This window comes from Amia ocellicauda, chromosome 8 (genome assembly GCF_036373705.1).
Source record: "Amia ocellicauda isolate fAmiCal2 chromosome 8, fAmiCal2.hap1, whole genome shotgun sequence".
NCBI classification, from domain to species: Eukaryota; Metazoa; Chordata; class Actinopteri; order Amiiformes; family Amiidae; genus Amia; species Amia ocellicauda.
Genome location: NC_089857.1, coordinates 41,576,358 through 41,598,041, shown reverse-complemented (window position 1 = coordinate 41,598,041; position 21,684 = coordinate 41,576,358). Strand labels below are relative to the sequence as shown.

General features: G+C 40.3%; 1 protein-coding gene across 2 annotated transcripts; it reads right to left on the bottom strand.

The window, feature by feature from the left end:
* Positions 1-888: 888 nt before the first annotated feature.
* LOC136755066 (complement component C6) lies at positions 889-21,563 on the bottom strand. Of its 2 annotated transcripts, none has more exons than XM_066711436.1 (18): positions 21,454-21,563; positions 20,151-20,334; positions 19,325-19,481; positions 18,634-18,778; positions 18,188-18,329; positions 17,549-17,687; positions 17,161-17,367; positions 16,670-16,910; positions 13,297-13,422; positions 12,495-12,661; positions 10,773-10,998; positions 10,175-10,343; positions 9,697-9,811; positions 5,655-5,787; positions 4,999-5,190; positions 4,440-4,530; positions 3,462-3,703; positions 889-1,553 (listed from the first exon to the last, which is right to left on the bottom strand). In XM_066711436.1, exons 2-18 carry the CDS (start codon positions 20,294-20,296, stop codon positions 1,384-1,386), a joined length of 2,808 nt encoding a protein of 935 aa, XP_066567533.1. In that variant the 5' UTR covers positions 20,297-20,334; positions 21,454-21,563; the 3' UTR covers positions 889-1,383. The 2 variants fall into 2 exon arrangements, with proteins under 2 accessions (XP_066567533.1, XP_066567532.1); XM_066711435.1 differs by having other exon boundaries at positions 20,151-20,319; positions 21,454-21,560.
* Positions 21,564-21,684: the final 121 nt, after the last annotated feature.

Below are 21,684 nucleotides of genomic sequence, written 5' to 3'. Positions count from 1 at the left end.
CCCACATCTGTGTCCACACCGTGGAGGGAGCCACTGATGGCAAGACGATGACAGAGTATGAGGCGAGGAGGTCACTGTGGTCAGGAGGTCACTGTGTGAGTCCTGAGCAGCAGCGGCACCGCGGGGTTCGGCACATCTCATCTCATGGATGAACGGATGCTTTTATTTTTGTGTGCCATTTATTCTGTAGTAAGTTTCAAAATACCACTGGAAGACAACTGTATAGGCTTTCTTTCTTTCAAAATTGTGTCTGGTTCTGTAGTGTTACATTATGTTCTATTCATGGGTAATGTGATTGTGTTGTAATGGGACATACAAAGTTTTTCACTGTTTTAGCTTTGATCACTGTACTATTATACTAAAGGGAAATCAGCAGAGGGGAGTTATTTTGCATACATAAAACAAAAAATACAATATAATTCTTGTCTTATAAAGTGGGATTCTCTAATTACATGAAATCTACTAATGCTCCCTATTTGGATTTATTGTGACTAGTTTGGTCAGATAATCAAAGTGTTTTTGTAGTTTACATGAATGTGTAGCTTACATTGGTAGCTACATGTATATCTTTGTAGCTTACATTGGCTGTGTTCTGTTTGGGAAATGTTGTGGTTACAAAACAGTTGTTTTTCCTTGATCTATTAAGACACCATTATTAAGCGTGCTGCTGATTAACATACACTAAGCTTGATATCCCTGTTCAAAGGGCTTTGATTAATGGCACACTCTTTGTCTCTCAACTGGACAGTGTCAATGCAGTGTGATTGAATGCTCTTTGTGCATGTCTAAGTGGATCTGATTAATGGAGTGTCCAACGTGTGTATAAAGATGTTGCACTTTGACTCGATGCAAGGCAAGTACTGCAGCTCCAGACATGCATCACACTGATTTAAATTTGAAAAAGTAATCTCACCTTTATTCAATTCGGCTGAATACATTGTTGCAAAACAAGGAAACGATAACAGAGCAAGTGTGAGTGATCACAAACGTACGCATTGGGCAATGAGGTGAAGGTGGGTTATGAATCTGTAGTGTACAAATAACAGTCAATGATCCTCGACAAGAAATAGGTGCTGTTCTGAAACAGATCAGAAAACAACAGAGAAGGCAGTGGTAATGAAATGAATGAAGTTACAAATATAAATTCTTGACAATACACACCAAACAGGTGCCGTGTTGCATAGAGTTCCTCAGACTGACAGTGTTTGTCACCTTCTCACAAGAGCAAAACTTTACATTGTTCTAGGCCTTTACAGATCAGCAGAATCACACTGCTTTGCTACTGAGTACATTTTCCTTACTCCAGAGGTTGATATTGGTTGTGAAGTGTAGGATAGTTACAACATTGGCATTTTGTGTTTAATTTTTGCTTCTTCTCTATATTTAGCACTGGCCCTCATGCAGAACACTCATTTGCAATGTGGCACATTTCATCGCACCCAAAACACAGAGGTTTACAGTCCTTCGGGATTTCGTTTTCACCATTTCCACACAGAAAACATGTTTCCCATGCTTGGAGCATGTGTATGGGAGCTGGCACTCACATATTGACCCTGGAGAAGAAAGAAAGAAAGATTTGTTGTATATATACACACACGCACACACACAAATACAGTGGCTCACAAAAGCATTCACCCCCCTTGGACTTTTCCACATTTCAATGTGTTACAACATAAAATCAAGAGTTTTTGCCACTGATCAACACAGAAAATGTCCATAATGTCAAAGTGAAAAATATAATCTGCAAATTGTTCTAAATCAATTACAAATACAAAACAGAAAATAATTCAGAATGCATAAGTAATCACCCCCTACCCAATATTTGGTAGAGGCACCTTTGGTAGCAATTACAGCCATGAGTCTATGTGGATAAGTCTCTACCAACTTTGTACATCTGGACACAGCAATTTTTGCCCATTCTTCTTTGCAAAATAAATAAAATTGCTCAAGCTCCATGAAGTTGGATAGGCGCCTTTGGTCAACAGCAATTTTCAACTCTTTCCACATATTCTCAATTGGATTGAGGTCCGGGCTTTGACTGGGCCACTCCAGGACATTAACCTTTTTGTTTATAAGCCATTGGATTTGGCTGTATGTTTGGGGTCATTGTCCTGCTGGAAGATTAATCTTCTCCCAAGTCCCAGGTCTCTTGCGGACTTCAGCAGGTTTTCTTCCAGGATTTCTCTGTACTTTGCTGCATCCTTTTTGCCCTCTATCTTTACAAGGTTTCCAGAGAAGCATCCCCATAGCATGATGCTGCCACCACCATGCTTCACGGTAGGGATGGTGTTCTCAGGATGATGTGCGGTGTTAGGCTTGTGCCAAACGTAGCATTTAGCTTTGAGGCCGAAAAGCTCTATTTTGGTCTCATAAGACCATAGAATCTTCCTCCTGAGTCTCCCACATGCCTTCTGGCAAACTCTAGCTAAGATTTGATTTGAGTTTATTTCAACAATGGCTTTCGTTTTGCCACTCCCCCATAAAGGACACTTTCGTGAAGCACCAGGGCTGTTGTCGCAGTCTGCACAGTGTCTCCCAGCTCAGCCATGGAAGACTGTAACACCTTTAGATTTGCCGTAGGTCTCTTGGTGGCCTCCCTGACTAGTGCCCTTCTCGTCTGGATACTCAGTTTTTGAGGACGGCCTGATCTAGGCAGATTCACAGTTGTGCCATATTCACTCACTTTCTTAATAATGGACTTTACTGTGCTCCAGGGGATATTCAGTGCCTTGGACATGTTCTTATATCTGACCCCTGATTGGTGCCTTTGAAGAACCTTATTCTGGATTTGCATTGAATGTTCCTTTGTCTTCATGATGTAGTTTTTGTTAGGAATTGTACTAACCAACTGTGGCACCTCCCAGAGACAGGTGTATTTAACCTGAAATCATGTGACACACCTTTATTTATATTATGCATCCATCCATCCATTTTCGAAACCGTTTATCCTGGTAAGGGTCATGGGGACGCCGAAGCCGATGACTCCAATCAACTAATTACGTGACTTCTAAAGACAATTGGTTTCACCACAGCTCAATCATGTGTGTCATAACAAAGCGGTTGATTACTTATGTATTCAATTATTTTCTGTTTTGTATTTGTAATTAATTTAGAACAATTTTCAGATTATATTTTTTACTTTGACATTATGCACATTTTCTGTGTTGATCAGTGGCAAAAACTGCTGATTAAATCCATTCTGATTTCATGTCATAACACAATGAAATGTGGAAAAGTCCAATGGCGGTGAATACTTTTGAGAGCCACTGTATATACTTCAGGAAATATCCACACTGATCTCACATATATGTGGACGTAGAGGGAGGGAAAAGGCTACATATTTTGTTTGTTTAGACATCACAAACCAGTATTTGTACCTGGATCTTGATAGTACCTTGAACGGTGCCACAGGGCATCCAGCAAAGATCAATGCCTCTCTACATGAAACAAAGAGATATTACCGGTGCATGTTTCCCATTCATAGCAGGTGTCAGATCCACACGGCTCTTTCTTCTCGCTCCTATCGGACAGGCCAGCTCTGAACTTCGCCCATTCAAGGCTAGTCTCATCAGTATTACAGGGGCCAACGCTAAGGAAATGCAGCTTCTGTCCTTCACACCTCTTCGAGTGAAAGGCACAGGTGGATGTCATCAAAGAAATACCTGCTTCTGCATCCAAGACACAAAGATCTTCTCTGGAAGATCTAGCAGATAAACAACACATGACACGGTTTAGGTATTATCAGTTGTCAATGCCCTGTAGAGCTTATATTTTTATCCTGTTTTTGCCCAACCCACCTATTTATGAAAAATAATTCAACTGAACCTGCCAACACTATGCAAAGATATGTAAATTCATGTTTTTGTGCATCCATACTGATTCACAACTTCACACTGAGGGGACTGCTGGAATATACAGAAAAGTTCATTGTACCATGTCTCTACTTTAGTTCAATTACCGAGGATCAGTTGAGCACACAGGAGGCTTAACTAGAGGCAAGACAGAATAAAATAAGGGCAGTAAACAAACAAGAAAACCCTTCAGTAGAAAGTGTTCATGTGATTTGTATTGATATATATATATATACTTTACTATGAGGACAAGAAGCATTTACAGTACTCTGGGCCCCCTAGAGGCTTTTAATGACAAATTCAAAATCTATTTTTGGAATTGTTTCAAAGTCAAAGTTGTTTAATAAAATCGGTCGTGCATGTCAAGAAACAAAAAAAACGTACTTAGAGCAAGCCAGCAGCATTCTTGGCATATACACATACACAACGTAATTAAATCTGTACCAATTGTGTGTGTGTGATTTGCTCAGCTCGACCAATGTGCAGCTGTATCAACATCAGTGTATATAGTTTATACTTCCACTGCAGTTGATCGATATTGAGGCCTCTGGAGATCTGAAGGAATGTGAGAGAGAGAAATGTCCTTACCGGCAATCCGTTTCTGGTGACAAGCAGATACACCCAGAGTCGGTCTGTTTTTCTCCCAGTTTGCAACTGCCATCAGAAACAAAGGGCCTCTCTGTGTTGTTTAAGGGATATCATATTTTAAAAATCCTCCAATTCAAATATCAGATTATATAATGTACAATACAAACAATAGCAGATGAATGTAGCTCTTTCAGGCGAAGCTTAACACCTTTCAGAATGCTTTGGTTATGTTCAGATTGCTGAAGAGAAAGTCAAGAGGTTAAACATGTACTTGACAGGAGTCTGTTGCCAGATGTCTGGAGACAGACACCTGAAGGAGACAATGAGGAAGCGACTCCAGCAGGATTGTAGACACTGAGGGGATTGATTGAGTTTCACCGAGAGGCAAAACAAACCTGGGCAATAGTCATCAGACACCCATACCACCATTTAACTGTGGGTATTCTAATCCCAGTTAGGGGGATCGCTTTGAAGAATAAGAAAGAAAAGTTTGGCTTTAGAAAACTGAAAAAAAAATGTTTTACTTATTTGTATTGAATTCAAAGTAAACTAATCTCACCATTTTCACAAGTGATGTCTCTAGGGAAGGCAGGCTCCCAGCGAAGGTGTGTCCCACAGGTGTAATACTGAGGTCCAGTAAGAACCAGACCTGAACCACAGCGGAGGGTAATGACATTCCCAACACTGTAGTCCTCTTTAAATGGAGATACAGAGACATCAGTAGGTACAGCAGGTCTTTCGCAAGACTCCTCTAGACAGAATAAATCAACACAGAGATTAATATAGGCACTTGCCATACAAACCCACATGCAAACACACATCTCCAGATAAACGCAGTGGATACAATATTCCAGTCACTCAGAGGATTCTACAGAAACAGCCATAGGCAGTATGCACTGAGAAATAAAAGTGAATTGAATGCCAGACATAATTACTTTTTACCTGCATAATTTAATTAAAATGTAATTAAAACTATTTTAATTTTGCTTGAATATGCTGAATAATAATAATAACAATAATGATAATCATCGTCATCATCAAAAATGTATCTTCAGACCGAGTAGATAGACACACTGACACTGTGGCTTTAAAGTCTGCTGAGGACATATTTAATTGTCCTTGTTTTCAATTATTTTCTGTGTTGTGCACACTGCACAAATCTCCACCCCAGAAATGACATGTAAACCCCGTAATTATCTCTCTTCAATGACTTACTTATGCACTGAACTTTCTGCACTTTCCACGTGCCGTCGGGTAGACAGCTAACATACGGGTATCCTTCCATTTCAAAGCCAGTAAAACAGACCAATTCCTCCATTTCGCCAAAGTGATATCGCTTCTTATTTATCTGAAAGGCAAAAGATGAATAAAGAACAGTCTGGAGGGCACAGTAGCTCACGTTACTATGGAGCCCTGTCACTTTTCGCATTTCAAGATTTTATGTTGTTTTTAAGTTGACTTGGATAAATGTGTATGACAAGTTGTGATGAGTTCAATCAATGCAGATCAAGTATGCTATATGTATCTGTCTGCTACCACTACTACTACTAATAATAATAGTAATAATAACACGCATGTTCTTTTTAGGGTTTATCTTAATAGGTATAGCCCCGCAAATTATACATTTAGGGTATATGCAGAAAATCTTCCCCTTAAGTTTGATGATAATCAAGAAGCAATTTTTTTTTTAATGATTTCCATTTGTGTTGTGGGTGAGTTTGATGATCTACATTTGATTCGAAGCGGGTTCTCCTTGAAGTACTGAGATCAGTCCTCTGTCTTCATGTGATTTTTAAAAGGTGTGTCTGGGAAATAAATAGCATTCAATATTTTGGATGTAGGGGTTACATACATGCATATATGACTTGACATCTCTGTACACTTGTGATATTTTGACATCACATTCAATCAGAGGGTAGTTTGATATTGTGGCACAGCAAATATGATTAATTTACTTTATTTACTGAACATACATGAACTTTAGACTAGAGCCAAAGTGACTGGGATGCAATCCATGTTTTAAAAGTTCCCTTACTTTACTGGAATTGTTTTCATTGCACAATCCAAACTAGAAACAAAGAAACAAATCGCTCCTGAGTGCCTGTGATGTTCCTGTCTGACCCTGGAGCTCTCGGGCCCTCAGCCACACAGCCCAGTTATTTCTTGTTTGTTCTTTGGCAACCTTTAGTACTTCAGATGGTTTATTGATTTTTTCTATACCAGGGCTGAAACAAATCCTACAAGAACTTTCTAAAAATAAACAGCCAAGACAACGAACGAACAAGTAGCCCATTTCAGAAGACAATGAGCTGGAGAAATTACACAAAACAAGAACCAAAAAACCCCACAGTAATCAGATATAATAATACAAATAAAACTGCAGCTGTAGATCAGGTGAAAGCATATGATATGATATCCTTAGATTTTCAGAAAGCTTTAGATGAGGTTCCACACCAAAGACTGATCCTCAAATTGGAAGCTGCAGGCATTCAGTGTAATGTAAGTAGATGGATTATGAACTGGTTGATGTCTAGGAAACAGAGGGTGTCGATTAGAGGAGTTGCTTCTAACTTCTAACAAAGAATGTGGGAAGCAATAAAAAGGCAAACAAAATGATATGGTATATTTTCAAAAGTATAGAATTTAAAACAAGGGAAGTAATGTTAAGATGTTAAAATGCAATAGTTAAGAACATAAGAAAGTATGTAAGAAAGTTTTAAAACGAGAGGAGGCCATTTGCCCCATCGTGCTCGTTTGGTGTCCATTAATAACTAAGTGATCAAGGATCCTATCCAGTCTGTTTTTGAATGTTCCCAAATTGTCTCTTCAGCCACATTGCTGGGGAGTTTGTTCAGATTGTGATGCCTCTCTGTGTGAAGAAGTGTCTTGAATGCCTTGAAGCCCAATTTCCATTTGTGTCCCCGGGTGCGTGTGTCCCTGCTGATCTGGAAAAGCTCCTCTGGTTTGATGCGGTCGATGCCTTTCATGATTTTGAAGACTTGAATCAAGTCCCCACGTAGTCTCCTCTGTTCCAGGGTGAAAAGGTTCAGTTCCTCAGTCTCTCAGTAGGACGTTCCCTTCATACCTGGAATAAGTCTTGCTCTCCTCTGAACTGCCTCTAGAGCAGCGATATCTTTCTTGAAGTGAGGAGCCCAGAACTGTCCACAGTATCCAGATGAGCTCTAACTAGTGCATTGTACAGTCTGAACATCACTGCCCTTGTTCTCAATTCTACACTTTTGACAATATACCCTGACATCCTGTTTGCCTTTTTTATTGCTTCCCCACATTGTTTGGATGGAGAAAGTGAGGAGTCCACTTAGACTCCTAGGTCTTTCTCATGCGTTACTTCATCTAGTTCTATTCCTCCCATAGTGTAATTATAGTGGACATTTTTGTTACCTGCGTGTAATACCTTGCACTTGTCCTCATTGAATTTCATCTGCCAGGTGTCGGCCCACAACTGAATATTATCTAAGTCCCTTTGAATAGCCTGTGCTGCCAAGATTGTATCTGCTGAGACACCTATTTTAGTATCATCTGCAAATTTGACAAGTTTGCTAACTATCCCAGAATCCAGATTATTAATATAGATTAGAAAAAGCAAATGCCCTAATACTGATCCCTGTGGAACTCCACTCACAACCTCACTCCATTTGGAAGCAACTCCTCTAATTGACACCCTCTGTTTCCTAGACATCAACCAGTTCATAATCCATCTACTTACATTACCCTGAATGCCTACAGCTTCCAATTTGAGGATCAGTCTTTGGTGTGGAACCTTATCAAAAGCTTTCAGAAAATCTAAGTATATTATATCATATGCTTTCACGTGATCTACAGCTGCAGTTGCGTGTTCAAAAATATATAATGAATTAGTAAGACATGATCTAAACCCATGTTGACTATCTCCAAGAATATGGTTTTCATTAAGAAGCTCCTCTATTTTCTGTCTAATAATATTCTCCAACATTTTACAGGTGATGCAGGTGAGACTGATTGGCCTGTAATTTCCTGGCTCAGTTTTGTCCCCTTTCTTGTGGATTGGTATGACATTTGGTGTCTTCCAGTCAGTTGGCACATCCCCTGTTCTAAGTGTCATTTGGAATATTTGAGTTAGCGGCCTATAAATAATTTCCCTAATTTCTTTAAGTACTGTTAGAGCTAATCTAGATACTGTGGACAGTTCTGGGCTCCACACTTCAAGAAAGATATCGCTGCTTTAGAGGCAATTCAGAGGAGAGCAACCAGACTTATTCCAGGTCTGAAGGGAATGTCCTACTGAGAGACTGAGGACCTGAACCTTTTCACCCTGGAACAGAGGAGACTACGTGGGGACTTGATTCAAGTCTTCAAAATCATGAAAGGCATCGACCACATCAAACCAGAGGAGCTTTTCCAGATCAGCAGGAAAACACGCACCCGGGACACAAATGGAAATTGGGCTTCAAGGCATTCAAGACAGAAAACAGGAGACACTTCTTCAGACAGAGAGGCGTCACAATCTGAACAAACTCCCCAGCGATGTGGCTGAAGTGACATTTTGGGAACATTCAAAAATAGACTGGATAGGATCCTTGGATCACTTCGTTATTAATGGACACCAAACGAGCACGATGGGGCGAATGTTATCTGGAACAAACTCTAGCGATGTGGTTGAAGCTGAAGATGAAGTGTGACAAATACAACATCTGAAAGCCTGTAACGAGAGAGAGGACCAGTTTAGAGCTTGTAAGAAATCTACTCGGTAACCACCTTCGGAAATAAAACAAGAAGATTTTAAAATGTCTAAGCTTAGCTATTTAAAAAAAGTTAGGTTTTAAAATTTCTAAGATTACCTATTTCAAAACAACATGCAAATGTTTGGATCAATCCTTGTCATCATGATTCAATTGTAATTAAGAGGTTATCTGCATTAATTGTTATAAATAATCTATATAAATCTATTATTTTAATTGTCATTAAATTATGTTATTTAATCTCTTTGTGTAGATTAATCCTACGATTTTTTTTTACGAGTATTAAAATAGCTATAGTAGTTTCTTAATTATTTGTAATGTATTTAAACCTAGTAATCGGGTAGATTGACACTACGTGAAGATGAGTTCAGTTAACTCCTCCCCCTGGCCTAAAACTGGTTCAGGGTCAACTCAAAAAAATTGCCCAGTGGGTCACGTGCTGCACCGCAGAAGCCTCCAGGTTGGGTTGGGTCGGAAATGCTAGTGGAAATGGGATAAGAGAGCACTAACAGACTCACCCTCAAATAGCCGTTGTCTGGAATTGGGGGTTTTGAACAACCAGGTCCATCTGTCCCTGTAGGGATCTGTTCATCTTCTTTTTCTACTTCATTATCATGGATACATAGAGTTTCCCTATAAATAAATGAAAAACAAGTACATGTCAATTGGGAAAAAAAATATTTAGAAGAATATATCAAAAGCATAAGAAGAAGGGGGAGCTAAGCCACAGTTTCAAAGCCCTGTAGTTGGATTCCACTGATGTTGGATATCTGGCATCCATTCAGTTATACTAAAACCATCAGTCTAGGTAAACCTGGCAGACAACAAGAACAGTTTCTTCCTAAGATTGAGAACAAGCTATTACAGGTTATTTCAAATTCAACCGAAGATTCATTCATTCAACTCAGTATCTCTGCATAAGCAATAGACTCAGACTGTTCCCTACACGCAAATATGAGATATCCTGCAAAGACAAAAAGTGAGGTTCACTTTTACCCTTGGAAGATGGAAATGAAGCATTCTTCGTCTTCTTGGCTGTCACCGGCACATGGTTTCCCACCACGCAATGGGGAAGGGTTATTGCACTCTCTGGTCCTCCTCCTCTTCATCGATGAGTCACATGCACTCCATGAACCCCAGCAGCTCCAGTACCCATCCACGGCATCTGAGGAGAGCAGCCCATCAGCTTTGAATCAACTCCACCAACTGGAGAAAACTCATGAACAGACAATAGAGTTCTGAAGCCAGAGGACGAGACCCAGAGTTCCTGATAGTGAATCTGTGTCCTACTAAATCCCAGAGAAGAAAACAACTAACTCTGAAGTCTTGCACTGAGAAGGTGATTTTAGAGACAAAGTTAAAGCTTCAGATTGAGGGAATGAAACTGTAATACACATGCACTGTTACATGTCTGGGACATAGTCTCTTCAATTTAAGTTTACACTTCCATAATAAAATCCAGAATGTTTTTAAGGTTTGAGGATAAAATGGATTTAACATTTTACTTGAATGTTTTCAGAGTTCAGCATTCATAATAGACCTAATAATAATAATGTAGTTTTCTCAATGTAGAAGTAGGGCTGAGGTGCAGTACCGGAGGTGTAGTCTGGCGCCCGTTGGACACAGTTCTCTCCATAGGTTCCTGTCTGACACACGCACAGACACTCAGTGCCCGACAGCACTGGCTTGGCGTTGTTGGGGCAGGGGGCGCACTTGCACGAGTCGAATGCTTCCAAGTATTCCACGATGGCCCTCTCCAGGTTTCTCCTCTTGGTCACTGCGCAGGGGAAGCCCCTCACCAGATTGAGAATGGGCCGCAGCTAAGCCACCAGAGATACAGCACAGGTCAGCAGTGGACAGAGCTTAAGAATCCCTCTGATGCAGTAACGTACCCAGCAGGCCACAGGCAGGTAAGTGACCAGTTTCAGACCCACCCGAGGAATGCATTCATTTTAAAAGCCCAGGAGTTATTAGAATAATACCTCTTTACAGGATTGAATGAGTATGATTGAAGTTATTCTGGGTTGCAGTGTATTTTTCACCCCTTGTCCTGTTTTGCCCTGTGAGCTTAGGCGCCTGTGTAGGCCTGAACTTAACCATTTATGACAAAGGTCAATGTACAGCTGCACTTGGTTTACCCTTAGCATGATCCTAGACAGATGCCAGAGAGGCCCATGATTAGGAATATTCTTGCAGACTCATCAAATATGATTTGTCTGTGGAACCATAGTTCACTGTTCACTGTCACGTACACAGCTCATGGTATTGAGGTGTCGTGATATGATTGTTTGGAAGAACATTATAAAAGTTGCAAACCAAACAAAAGGAGAACAAGACGAACAAAGAAGAAGGTGGAGGAAGACCAAGTGGAAGAAGACAGGGCGAGACACAGCAGCTGCTGACCAGACTGACCACAGCTGCTCTATAAGAGCCGTTCTTTCCTGTAACTCACCAGAAGCTTTATATTGTGTTTCAGGAGTATAATTTAATGATATTAGTTTTACATGACTAAATGATTATTGCACACCTGTGACTTGACCGTATCTTCCCTCTGAAAATAATCGTATTGAGGTGATAACATGAATTTCAGTTAAATGTCACAAGCTATGGGTCACAAATTAGCAAGTTTACACCAATGACTATGCCAACACCGGTTTAAAGAGAGCGAGAAGCTTGAAACCACCCAACTTCACCTCACACAGGCACGGATCAGGATCCCAGGACACCTAAACAGATACAGGTAAAAGTATAACAGTTTATTTTCTGCTATCACAACAAGCACAGTTTCCAGGTGCAGTTTTCTTCTTCCACCTGTATTTCTTCTTCTTCTACTTCTTCTTCTTCTTCTTATAATTCTTCTCCTTTTTCTTCTTTTTCAGTTTTGCAAACTTTAAAGTTTTCCTCTCAACCAGACAAGGGCGTCTGCTAAGAAATAAATTATATCGGAACACCTCTAAACCATGAGCTCCATACGTGATGAGATCATGTGTTACAATGAGCCCCTCTCCTGTGCCCATGCCTACGGTCATAAGGTGAACACAAAAATGCTCTGGATCCTGTATGTTTGAATGAGTTCTTCCAGCTGTACATAGGCCTATATAAAAATGATTAAGAATAAAGATTAGTGCTCCTAAGCTAATGGGGAGAAATAGTACAGAGAGCAGAACTAATACGGCAACCCAGAATATCTTAAAACAGGAAAATTCCCCTGAAAAGCTTATGTCGAGGAGGACGGAGATATCAAAGTGTATTGATAACACAGCCCTTGAAAGGAGCTGGGATATTTTCAAATTGCTTGGATAATAAATAAATGTACCTCATACTCCACAATATCTGGGTTGTCTTTTGTTGACTCCATCCAGTTCTTAAATATGTTGCTGTCTGGAAGGACTCCCTTTTTCTGGAACCCCAACTCAGCCGCATACTCCGTCTTGCCACCCTTCACCAATGAAAAGAACTTCTCAGATGCCTTCAGGAAAGATCCTCAGAGTAGACAAGAGCACAATCACTGATCACAGTCAATGGCACCTCTTGCAATTTAAAGTACATCTTGTTTTTTGTTTGTTTGTTTTTTCATTACAATACCCAGAGTACAGCGATTTCCTGGCCTTTCTAATTTTATCTGGACCTTTAAAAGTGTACGTGGAAAATATGAAAATATAAAGTAAAAACACTGTAATGTTAGCCAGTTTATCATCTGGAATTTTGTAGAATTACATTTCAGATGTGTTGTATGTGTTACAATGCGTGTTCTGTGCCCTTCCCTGATGCCATTTCTCGCAAGACTGTTTTCCATTCTAATGGATTTCAGCTCATTTAAAAAGACATCTCACAGCAGACTGGCAGGCATTGAGCAGAGGGAACAATGGAGAATCATATTGTCCCCGCAGTGCCATACCAATATACTTCCTGATATAACTTCCTGTATATCAGCTTTGAGAAAGTATTTTTGCCATCAGGATGGTAAATAAGGCAATTATAAAATTTCAGCATGAAATTCTGCATTTAAAACAACAACTGCATTGTACATTTTAACACCTAAATACAAAGTTATTAATTTGACTAAATATAAATACAATGTATAGTCTACTACTACTACTACTAATAATAATATATACCTTCATATTTTTCTGACAACTTATTTGTAACACATTTCTCTCTCACTATTTTCTTCTTAAAAAATATTGCAATTCTTTTGGTTGTCTCTGTCCTGATGCAAGAGCTGGTCACAGAGTCTGTTAAACCTGCAAATTAAAAATAATAATTAAAAACAAAAAGGGATTTTCAAGTTCAAAATCAATACAGACTTTTTGGATATGGTACATTATTGCCAAACACTCACTCTTTGTCAGGGCCAAACAGCAAATATATGCTTGAATGTATCTTCATTTACAGAATTTGAATGATGCTCAAACTTGCTACACTGCTCAAAAAAATTAAGGGAACACTTAAATCACACATCGGATCTCAATGAATGAAATATATTAACTAGCAAATCTTTACTGTACATTGTGTAATTCGTTGAGAACAAAATTACGTAACAACAGTCAATGGAAACCAAAATCACCAACTGATTGAGGGCTGGATTCAAACTCACACCGAAAATCAAAGTAAACAATTAAAATCACAGGCTGTTCAAACTTGCTTGAATTTCATCACGGCATCTCATAATGTGACTCAGTAGTGTGTATGGCCCCCACGTGCCTGTATGCACTCCTGACAATGTCTGGGCATGCTCCCCACGAAATGGCAGATGGTGTCCTGGGGGATCTCAGCCTCAGTCTGTGGCACTACTTGGTGGCGTTGGATGCACTGATACATAACATCCCAAAGGTTCTCAATTGGATTCAGGTCTGGGGAACGTGAGGGCCAGTCAATGGCATCAATGCCTTCGTCATCCAGGAACTGCCTACACACTCTGGCCACATGAGGCCGGGCATTGTCCTCCACCAGGAGGAACCCAGGGCCCACTGCACCAGTGTAAGGTCTGACGATGGTCTCCCCAGACCATCACTGACCCACCGGATGTTCTCAGTGTGAACCTGCTCTCATCTGTAAAGAGAACTGGGCGCCAAAGGCGGACCTGCCAATTCGAGCTGCACAGTGCTGGGCTGTGAGCACAGGTCCCACTAGAGGACGTCGGGCCCTCATGCTACCCCAATGGAGTCTGTTTCTGACAGTTTGGTCAGAAACATGCACACCAGTAGCCCACTGGAGGTCATTTTGTAGGGATCTGGCAGTGCTCCTCCTGTTCCTCCTCGTACAAAGGAGCAGATACCGGTCCTGCTGCTGGGTTGATGCCCTTCTAAGGCCCTGTCCAGCTCTCCTTGTGTAACGGCCCCTCTCTTGGTATCTCCACCATGCTCTTGAGACTGTACTGGGAGACACAGCAAACCATTAGAACATAAGAAAGTTTACAAAGGAGAGGAGGCCATTCGACCCATCGTGCTCGTTTGGTGTCCATTCATAACTGAGTGATCCAAGGATCCTATCCAGTCTGTTTTTAAATGTTCCCAAACTTTCAGCATCTGCCACATCTCTGGGGAGTTTGTTCAGATTGTGATGCCTCTCTGTGTGAAGAAGTGTCTCCTGTTATCCGTTTTGAATGCGTTGAACCCCAATTTCCATTTGTGTCCCCGAGTGCGTGTGTCCCTGCTGATCTGGAAAAGCTCCTCTGGTTTGATGTGGTCGACATCTTTCATGATTTTGAAGACTTGGATCAAGTCCCCACGTAGTCTCCTCTGTTCCAGGGTGAAAAGGTTCAGGTCCTCAGTCTCTCAGTAGGACATTCCCTTCAGACCTGGAATAAGTCTGGTTGCTCTCCTCTGAACTGCCTCTAGAGCAGCAATATCTTTCTTGAAGTGTGGAGCCCAGAACTGTCCCCAGTATCCAGATGAGCTCTAACTAGTGCATTGTACAGTCTGAACATCACTGCCCTTGTTCTCAATTCTACACTTTTGACAATATACCCTGACATCCTGTTTGCCTTTTTTATTGCTTCCCCACATTGTTTGGATGGAGAAAGTGAGGAGTCCACTTAGACTCCTAGGTCTTTCTCATGCGTTACTTCATCTAGTTCTATTCCTCCCATAGTGTAATTATAGTGGACATTTTTGTTACCTGCGTGTAATACCTTGCACTTGTCCTCATTGAATTTCATCTGCCAGGTGTCGGCCCACAACTGAATATTATCTAAGTCCCTTTGAATAGCCTGTGCTGCCAAGATTGTATCTGCTGAGACACCTATTTTAGTATCATCTGCAAATTTGACAAGTTTGCTAACTATCCCAGAATCCAGATTATTAATATAGATTAGAAAAAGCAAAGGCCCTAGTACTGATCCCTGTGGAACTCCACTCACAACCTCACTCCATTTGGAAGCAACTCCTCTAATTGACACCCTCTGTTTCCTAGACATCAACCAGTTCATAATCCATCTACTTACATTACCCTGAATGCCTACAGCTTCCAATTTGAGGATCAGTCTTTGGTGTGGAACCTTATCAAAAGCTTTCAGAAAATCTAAGTATATTATATCATATGCTTTCACGTGATCTACAGCTGCAGTTGCGTGTTCAAAAAACTCCAATAAATTAGTAAGACATGATCTGCCTCATCTAAACCCATGTTGATTATCTCCAAGAATATGGTTTTCATTAAGATGCTACTCTATTTTCTGTTTATTCATTTTTTCCAACATTTTACAAGTGATGCAGGTGAGACTGATTGGTCTGTAATTTCCTGGCTCAGTTTTGTCCCCTTTCTTGTGGATTGGTTTGACATTTGCTGTCTTCCAGTCAGTTGGCACATCCCCTGTTCTAAGTGTCATTTGGAATATTTGAGTTAGCGGCCTAAAAATAATTTCCCTCATTTCTTTAAGTACTGTTGGAAATATGTCATCTGGCCCAGGTGATGGAATGTATGGATGTGCCATCTTGGAGGAGCTGGACTACCTGTGCAACCTGAATGGGCTGCAGGTACCACCTCATGCTACCAGTAGTGACAAAGATACTAGCAAAATGCAGAACTAGAGAAGAATCAGTCAGGAAGGATATGGGGAGAGCAATTGTCTGTGACCACCACCTGCAAAACCATTCCCTTTTTGGGGGTTGTCTTGCTGTTGTCTCTCCAGTGCACCTGTTGTCACTTTCATTTGCACCAAAACAGGTGACATTGACTCACAATCACTTAGGCTTCCTAACTGGACAGATTGATATCCCTCAAGTGTAATTGACTTGGTGTTATACTGTGATGATTACGTGTTCCCTTAATTATTTTGAGCAGTGTATTTGACTCTCTCAGAACCATGGTGTATTTCCATTAGAGAACTCTCCAAGGGCACATGAATGGACCCTCAGATTTCATTTGGGTCCTATACTCCACAGATATATCATAATGATACAGTACAGGAACTCTGCAATACCATTTATTGTGTAAAATTATTGGGTCATATTCATTGTAGAAATCTATAGTGTTCTGACGTTCACTTACCACTGTTTTTTAGTTCCTCCCGGTCATACTGGTAAAGGATTTCATATTGCCCCCCCAAGGTTCCTGAGGCAAAATAATGCGTCCCAAAGAGCTGAAATATCCTACTGTACAAAGCATAGTTGTACTCCAGAGGGAGACTGTTCAGGGCTTTGAGGAAGGGATCGGACAAATAAAGGTCGGACTGCTTCATCTTAAATGTTGACACCCCCAGCACTTGATGGACTCGGAAGAATTTGGAATCCTTGTGAAAAAAAAAATGAATTTGAAAAGAAATTAACATGCAGAGCAATCATACTGTTTCTGTGCTAAACATTGTTATTTCTGTGAGAAAAATTGACCATCCCGTGAATCACAGTTTGCTTCACAAGTGGCTTCTGTCAAAAAATGAAACTGCAATGGGGTACAGATTGGTCATTTGTGATTTCTGAGTAGGTCAATGTTCTGATTTGGTGAAAGTCAATTTAATTTAAATCCCCTTTTCACTTACTAACCTTCTGTTGCGATGCCTTCACGGCATTCCTAAAAGCAGAGGAACTTGAAGACCGCTGTTTGGTACGTCTGGAGAATAAGAGAGGGATCCCACTGAACCTTGAGCTCCCAGTGGAATGGCCGCTGCTGAAGGACTGTTCTGAACCCAGATTAATCGGCTCGGTATCTACTGGGTCTGATTCTGTCTCGTAATCTTCAAGTGTCTCTATCTGCACAAGAACAAAAAACATATATATAGTGTAATATATATATATATAGTTTACAAATATATGAAAACATATCAAATATATTGTAAATCTATGAGTCTTCGGTTTGGGGATGAAAGATGTAATTCCATTTGTAGATTTTAAAAAAGTGAATTGGCTAGAATTATTTGTTTAATTTCCTTACCTTGAAATCTACACTATCTATATTAGCAGCCACGCGGTAATGTTTCCTGCTGTCCTTGCTTCTGGTTGTGTTGCACTTGCCCCCGTAGAACATGTTGTCGAGAATTTCTCCTCGGATCTCTTCTGCCATGACATCGAATCTAAGCAAGGGTCATGATCAAAACTATTCTTCTCGAAGGGCTACATTTATAACCACCACTGACAAAGGAAAATGTCTTGAACAAGGACCGGAAAAGTACTTAGTGTGTTAATACATTAATACATGGTGCTGAAAAAACACTAGCAAGTTACCTTCTTGGTATAGCAATTACACAATCATTGCTGTGTCAAACTCTTAGACTCAGGCTTAGGGGGTTTATTAACAGCAGTAGGTTACAGACAACAGAATTTCAATGCACAAGAGAAGAAATTACAGATGCATTTTCCGTGAGTGGGATCAAAGCAAAGGGGAGGAAAAGAACATATAAGCAACTCGTGGATCAATAACTAAAAACACCTTTTCACCTTATTTGTACATCTTGAAAGGTAACATGACTCACTGATCTCCTCCATGAAGCATATTGATTATGTTTTATTTTAATCAGTAAGATGTTGGCCAGCAAAAGAGCAGTTCTGTATGTCCTAATGCATTTACACTCACCCGTGGGACATCAGATGAGCACCAGGAATGCCCTCGTACACACGGTTGCATGCTTTCTTTGTCCGGACACAGTCCCTCTCATCAGAGTTATCTCCACAGTCATTGTCACCATTACACTCCAGGTTTGGTGCAATGCAGCGCCCTGGGGCAGTAAGGATAAGGCAAATAATGAGGGAGTAAATACATTGTTCTTGCCGTGTTAAATTCAGCTGCTGCAGTATTTGTCAATTAATGATCAAAGTCTGCAAGCTCCTCGCCATATAAATAACTTTGTGCTTGTTTATGAGAGGTATTGACAGACAGGATTTTGTTATTAGTAAAGTGTATAGTAAAAATACATTCATGCAGATGCTATATGCTACCAGTGCAATTGCTTTGATTCAGTAAATAACTAAACAAATACATATCCCCTTGTTTTGATCATTTGTGACACAGATGAAGTGTACCATTGGCACAGGTGAACTTGTTGCTGCAGTCCATCTCTCTGATGTTACACAGTGTTTTGGGGTAACACTCTCGCTCCTGTGTCAGCGTCTCACTGCAGGCCTGGCCCCCGAACTGGGAGGGCGTCACCACGGACCGTGTCCGAAACTGCAGGGAACACAGGGTTACAGAGAGCACTGTGCTGGCCCTTCACTGTGCGACCAGTTCCTCTCCTTTCCTAGCGACTACAAAGTGTGCTCTATAACAGCACTAGGGACTTCCAATCTTCAAGACCCCGGTTTAATAGATACCTTCATCAAGACCTGGGATAAACTGGTGATTTAAATTCTTATCCTAATAATGACTTCAATTAATTCATGAATTACCTGAGGTGGAATGGGAAACCAGAAAAGGAGAGTTGCAATCTCTAGGAATCAGGCAAATGCTTAGGACGGTTGGTCATGGTATTTCAGAGGTGTAATTTTAGATGCTAGCTTCTACCTCAAAGTGAGCTATTTTTACAGCACGTAGGTTGTGTTGAACTTGGCTGATACAGGATGCTGATTCTGCTTGAAAACTAGAGACACAGTGACATCATGTGGCCAAGGACACCCATCTTTTTAAGGTTTGATTTATTAAGAGTCATTAATTGTCTCCACACCCAGAAGTATTGAGGACCATTATGTACTGGGCAAATACCCTCTGCCAGTCTACCTGTTTCTTAGCACAAGGAGAACAGTCGGACCAGGACCCATAATTGCCCATGTGACAGTTGATGGGACAGGCTTCCAGATTGCAGGCCCTGAACTCGGAGAAGGTGCACAGCCGGTCGCAGAAGTTTTTGTGGTAATATTCATCATGCACAACGTCCCTACAAAGACAGAGAAGTCACAAAGAAAATCAGCCAACACACTTAACCAAACTGACATTTTTTTCAGTGTCACATTTTTTTAATTAAATGTAATATGAATAAAATAAAAACTTTTCAGCTGGAATCAGTGGTTTGCCTTACAAAAATGTAAATACAGTGTTCTTGGATCAAAGGTCACAGGCTCACTGGGCATAGCTTCATGAGTTTGCATGGCCATAACCTGGCGTACACAGACAAGTCAACAACACAACTTCTAAAGAGGAAAAGGACCTGGGTTCTGAATGGTCACTGTAATCACGTGACTCCAATCCTATTTAAATATTGCAGAAAGTGGCAAGCTTGGATTTGCTCTGATGGTCACAGTGAGGCAACAATTAATGGGACAGATAACAATTATTCAGAATGACGGCACAGTTCCTAACCAGTTCATTCGAGTACTTCACTGGTTCTAGAATTTGTGAATACTTCTGTGCGTGCATGATATCAGTTCTTCAGTGTATCTTGTCTAGATCCTGATATATGCTACATAGTGTATAAGATTTCAATGATCTCATACTCATTGTTTGAGTGGCATACAATAATTGGATATGAAAACATGATATAGTGTCTTGACTTTAATTGCACAGAGATGATAGGTAGCTGTTCCAGTTGAGGGGGTGATATACTGACCGGCGCCTGCTCTGGGTCCCGTGGTTACATGTTCTGGAGCATACGGACCACGTTGTCCATGGGTAACGGTCACACATGCAGCCTAGGCTTCCACCGATGTGCCAGCATAAAGCCAGCAGGGCAAGACAAGACCTCAGACTGCCCATGGCAAAATCACGCAGTGGGGACTCTGCAGCAGTAATGACTTTATAGATCATTGAATACTTTTAGATTGGTCACAGTACACAAATGAAAGTGAAGACTATCAAAAAAATGCTTTTCATAATACATACATACGTAAAGCTTTGGAAAAAATTGAGACAACTCCAAGTTCAGAAATCAATGTTAAGTGGTCTCTTAATTTTTTCCAGAGCTGTACATACATACATACATAGATACATACATAGATACATACATACATACATACATACATACATACATACATACATACATACATAGATTCACTGTGGACACGACTTAAACTGCATATAGGAAATGTGAAGTGAAGCACATAGAACGAAGCCAGGTTGTCTGTACAGAAACAAACAAATTAAACAAAAGCACAAAAAAAAAAGAAAATCTGTCAAAAGAAAATATATGTTGTCTTCTCTATTTATCTGTCCTACAGTTGTGTCACAACTTAACACACAATGTCAACTAATGTGGGAGTTCATGTCAGTTTTTAAATTAAGAATGATAATTGATTGTGGTTGACATAAAAATGCATTATGGTGGTTTAAATGAAATGAAAGTGTTTATGTGATGTAGTAGCCATGCATTTCCTCTACTTAGAGGGCAGGAAGAGGAATCAAGGAGTGTGGTCAGGATTCTAGCAGAACAGGCCGAGAGCAGTTCAATGGCTGTATTTGTTGTGTGTGTGTAATAAGTTGTTGTTTTTTCAATCATTAATCCGTAATTTTTTGCTTCTTAGATTTAAAGATAATTTTGAATATTCCCAGTAATATATTCCTCAGTCAAACTGGCTATGATATATTTTTGGGAAAAAAATAAAATGCACTATTGCAGTGGAAGTTGAGAATGGACTATAAACAAGCTTAATTAGTTCAGATCTGTAATCACAAAATGTAATATTTTCAATAGCAACTGCATTAACTATTTCCTTATACCACAATCTTATTTTTCAAAATTAAAATTTAGCTTTTTTTTTGTTTAAAATAGCAATTTAATAATATTTAATGATTAGTACTCTTAGTGGCTTAATTTCAAGCACTGTCAGTTGTGCATTGTTGTGCCATGAAGATTAACTTCACCAACATAGAAAAACAACTCAAGAAGAAGAGCAAGACAAAAATGCTGAACTCACCAGCTGATGTGAGGCTATAGTTGGTCTGTGAGCACTGCAGTGCTTTTAAAGCATATTGTCCTTTCTTCTCTCCTGCCTTATGGAGAGACACTCATTCAAAATCCCACCCCCTCCGGGCGGCTGATCAGTGCACTTTGTAAACATTTACAGACAAGGGAGCAATGTGCAAAAAATGCAATACAATCAGGATAGGCAAGCTTGGGGATTTGTTTCAATAGTGTGTCATATAAC

Bases quoted from the DNA above. Each gene is read 5' to 3' on its own strand.
- LOC136755066 (XM_066711436.1), bottom strand. From the start codon at position 20,296: ATGGGCAGTCTGAGGTCTTGTCTTGCCCTGCTGGCTTTATGCTGGCAC. The intron at 10,999-12,494 runs GTACATTTATTT...CTGGTGGCTTAG, and splicing joins CAGATATTGTGGAGTATGAG to CTGCGGCCCATTCTCAATCT. The intron at 1,554-3,461 runs GTAATATCTCTT...TTTCTTCTCCAG, and splicing joins TGAATGGGAAACATGCACCG to GGTCAATATGTGAGTGCCAG.